Genomic DNA, 3,651 nt, shown 5'->3' on the forward strand with positions numbered 1-3,651 from the left:
TTTTTTTCATAACCACAATTGTCAAGGCCGAAATAATGGCTTTGACGGTTTTCCGGAACTAAAAATACAATTTTCGATGAGGTTTACTCATTTTGATAGGGCTGCAGCTCCATAAAAAAAACTTTCCATGAAAAAATTGCTGGACCGATGGGGACGGATATGGCATTAGTGCACCATTACAACAAAACAAGGGAAAATCAGTAAGTCTTCAGTTGGGCCCAATATGTCATGTCAAAGATTGCACATAACAATTCCATAGTTTTGGAAGAATTAGAGAAAGTCAGTGTGATTACATGCTTGCTTATGGCACAAAACCTTTCTTAAGTAATCATACATTTTAGAGAGAGACAGGTGATTACATTTTAGAGAGAGAGTGAGATATGTTGGCACCCCTCAAGAGGAGAATACATCTTAGAGAGAGAGAACATTCGAGAGAGAGAGTGAGATATGTGGGCATCCCATAAGATGAGAGAGAGAGGAGAGAGAAGAGAATATATCTTAGAGAGAGAGAGTTGAGAACTTTAGAGAGAGAGAGATATGGGGAACCCCAGAAGAGGAGAGAGATAGAGAGTGAGAGAGGAGAGAGAGAGAGAGAGAGAGAGTTTGTTTATGGGTCCATGATTCCAAAGCCCACAATGCAAATAGAAGGAGCCAAAAAATGCAAGGCTTTCTCTCACCCGCCAGCCAAAAAGACAAACATTCATTCAAGCACCCAAACACCTCGATTTCCCAAATTCGTCGATTGCCTCTCTCTTTCTCTCTCTACGTTTTGAATCGAGAAACCGCCCAACGTCTTGACCAAAACCATTGCCAAGTCCCTCCATGATTCCCTCTTGCTCAGAAGCCTGTACAAAAGAGAGAGAGAGAGAGAGAGAGGGGGGGAAGAAAAGGAAGAGAGAGAAAGAAATGTAGAGAGAAAAAGACATGAGACACTGCCCTATTCTTCCTTTTATCTTTTTCTTTTAATGGGAAAGAAGAGAGAGAAAGTATGAGGCATAAGGATCACGAAAGAGTTACAGTTACCATCGCGTTTTCTCCAGAGGGATCTGATGAAGCAGAGGCAAACGAAGGCAAAGAAGAGCGCAGCAGCACCTCCTACAACAATGGCCACTGTCTTCCCTGTCTGCTGATTCAATCCTGAAATACCCATCCTTTCCTTTTTAGAGATGGAGAGAGAAAGAGCACATAAAAAAAACCTACAATCTTCCATCAAAACAAAGGGAGAGCGGTAAAAAAGTGATGGCTTTTCCTCTAATAGAGAGAGAGAGAGAGAGTGCCATTAAAATTCAGATAGAGCAATAAAAAAGAGATGGGTTTCTCTCTCTAAAATAGAGAGAGAGAGGGAGGGAGAGAGAAAGCTGGTAATTTTCAGGTGTGAGGAAGGGGTTATGAGAGAGAAGATCGATTAAGAAAGATAATTTTCCATTAGAACATAGAGAGACCAAAAATACTGATGATTTGGTTCTCTTAACAAACAGATGCTGGGAGCCCATGTAAAAGCTATAATTTTTCAATGGAGAGAGAGAGAGAGAGAGAGTAATTCCCCTGTTAAATCAAATGGAAACCTGTACCTGGTGAACCGGATCTCGAACCAGAAGAGCCATAAGAGTATGTGACATAACATTTGGGCATATAAACCCCACCTGAAATCCCATCATAACACTGCCTTTTCACCTCATTAATGGCGTTTTTGACACACTCACCACAATCAGCGACCCCCAAATCCCCTTCACACTGAGCAAAGGCATAAATCCCACCATAACTCTCCTTATAAAACCCATGTCCATTTGTTAAGCCACTCTCTATATCTGCAAAAACTGCTTCTCTCCTCTGTACAAAACCGTCATCTGATACCTGAATATTGTTACAGGTCTTGAAAAGCATATTGCTTGATGAGATCTCAGGATAATTAGGGTTATCGTACTGTAAATAACAACCCTGCAACTGAACCCTTGCAGCCATGGTCTTACCGCAAAGCTCGAACACCTGGCTTTGGATCGAACTCACACAACGGTAACATTCTCCATTAGAGAGATCACCTCTACACTGAAACAAACCTAAAATGGCATTCTGGCCTGACCCAGAAGTGGATTTGAAGAACAAGGTGGCTTCAGATTGAGAAACCAGAGATTGAAGCAGGACATTGAGGTTTTGCTCAAAAGCTCCATTGCCTTGAAAGCTCCTTTTTGAGCAGCCCTTGTAAACCAGGAGGTCGGAGCTCGCAAACACTAGAAAGAAAACCAGAAACCAGCAGATTTGGAGGAGGCCAGAAAAACCCATCTCTTTCTTTGGTCAAATCATGGCTGCAATGGAGGGGGATCTGGTTTTACTGGAGCTTTTGGAGGTGGTTTTGGCTTGGGTGGCCAACCTTTGTCTAACTTTGGAGATTCAGAGATTAGAGAGAGCACCGGGTCATAATACTCTTGATTTGGGTTGGGCATAAGCACAAGCTTCCAATATTCTGCAACCCACTATCAAATCTCATATGTTTTCTATTTTTCGTTTATGTTTCTTCTTCGAAGTTAAAAAAAAAAGGAAAATTTTATTTGGTATTGACTTGAGTGTACTGTAAAGTTTAAAGTTTGAAATGAAAAACCCTAACCCTGGCGGCACTGCCGCTGGGCACAAGTCTTGGGGCTTAAGGAATGGGAATCGATTGCTGCATTCACCATTGGCTTCCTTTGTTTCGAGGTCATTGTTTTTTTTTTTTACCAGTGTTCGCAAAATTGAATCGGGACATTGATAGGAGAGGTTAGAGCCGGCGTCGGTCAATCGGACTAACTGGCCAAGCGGATATATTTTTTTTTAAAACTCTAAAAAAATTAATAAAAAAATTTAAATTAAGTGTATAATATCTTATTACATATATTTATCTTTAAAAAAAAATTAAAACAACTTTTTATATAAATTAATATTTGAATACTATGGCCCTATACATGATCTCAAACAAGTCACCTGAATCTTTTTGTTTCTTAGAATGAAATATGATAATAAGTTTACAAAACTTTACCACAAGTATATTACCTTAATGTAAATATGCACTCTAGATATTTAAGTGATACATAAACATTGCATTAGTCTATGTTTATTACTAAAAAATATAAGCACACATATATGTTTACGTAGCCCCTCATAATTAGAAACAATGGAAAAGAAATTGATCTACCAACTTTTTAAATGTCTATCTAGAATTTCATCGGTAAAAGATAATATGTCACAAGGTAGAGAGACCGATAAATATAGGTTTTGTCATATTAATCAAGACAACATATTTTTATCAAAATAAATAATTTTATCAAAAAAATATTCTTTTATTAATAAAAATCGAAAAACACTTTCTATATTTATCAAAAATAATATTTTTATTAAGAAAAATAAATTTTTTTGAAAACTTAATTTCTCAAAAACTTTTAAAATCGAGCAACATTTTAAGCAAAAAACGACCCTCAATATTCAGATAATCGAACAAATCAATACACAAGCACGATAAGGGCTTTGACCACTCATTCAAATGCACCAAAAATCATAAAAAAAATATTTGTTATTTTTTATTTAACTGAAAAAATCATGAAAAATTCAGATTTGTGAAATCGAGCAATCAAAGAATTTATATAAAAATATTTACTCAATAATAAATAAGCATACCTATTT

At 37.2% G+C, this 3,651-nt stretch overlaps 1 protein-coding gene across 1 annotated transcript; it reads right to left on the minus strand.

Moving 5' to 3' along the window:
• Nucleotides 1-259: 259 nt before the first annotated feature.
• Nucleotides 260-2,384, minus strand: LOC110006646 (plasmodesmata-located protein 2-like). The gene is made up of 3 exons (XM_088873669.1): nt 1,572-2,384; nt 1,024-1,137; nt 260-845 (listed from the first exon to the last, which is right to left on the minus strand). Exons 1-3 carry the CDS (start codon nt 2,278-2,280, stop codon nt 838-840), a joined length of 831 nt encoding a protein of 276 aa, XP_088729795.1. The 5' UTR covers nt 2,281-2,384; the 3' UTR covers nt 260-837.
• Between the last annotated feature and the right edge of the window lie 1,267 nt (nt 2,385-3,651).

Source organism: Amborella trichopoda, chromosome 8 (assembly GCF_054954075.1).
Source record: "Amborella trichopoda isolate Santa Cruz 75 chromosome 8, AtrichopodaSantaCruz75HAP2 v2.0, whole genome shotgun sequence".
In the NCBI taxonomy this organism is placed as follows: Eukaryota; Viridiplantae; Streptophyta; class Magnoliopsida; order Amborellales; family Amborellaceae; genus Amborella; species Amborella trichopoda.

What these genes read in the sequence shown, in the direction of transcription:
- LOC110006646 (XM_088873669.1), bottom strand. Translation starts at nt 2,280, where the DNA reads ATGGGTTTTTCTGGCCTCCTCCAAATCTGCTGGTTTCTGGTTTTCTTT. An exon ending in TTCGAGATCCGGTTCACCAG is followed by an intron (nt 1,138 to 1,571) that starts GTACAGGTTTCC and finishes TGGGTATTTCAG; the next exon opens with GATTGAATCAGCAGACAGGG.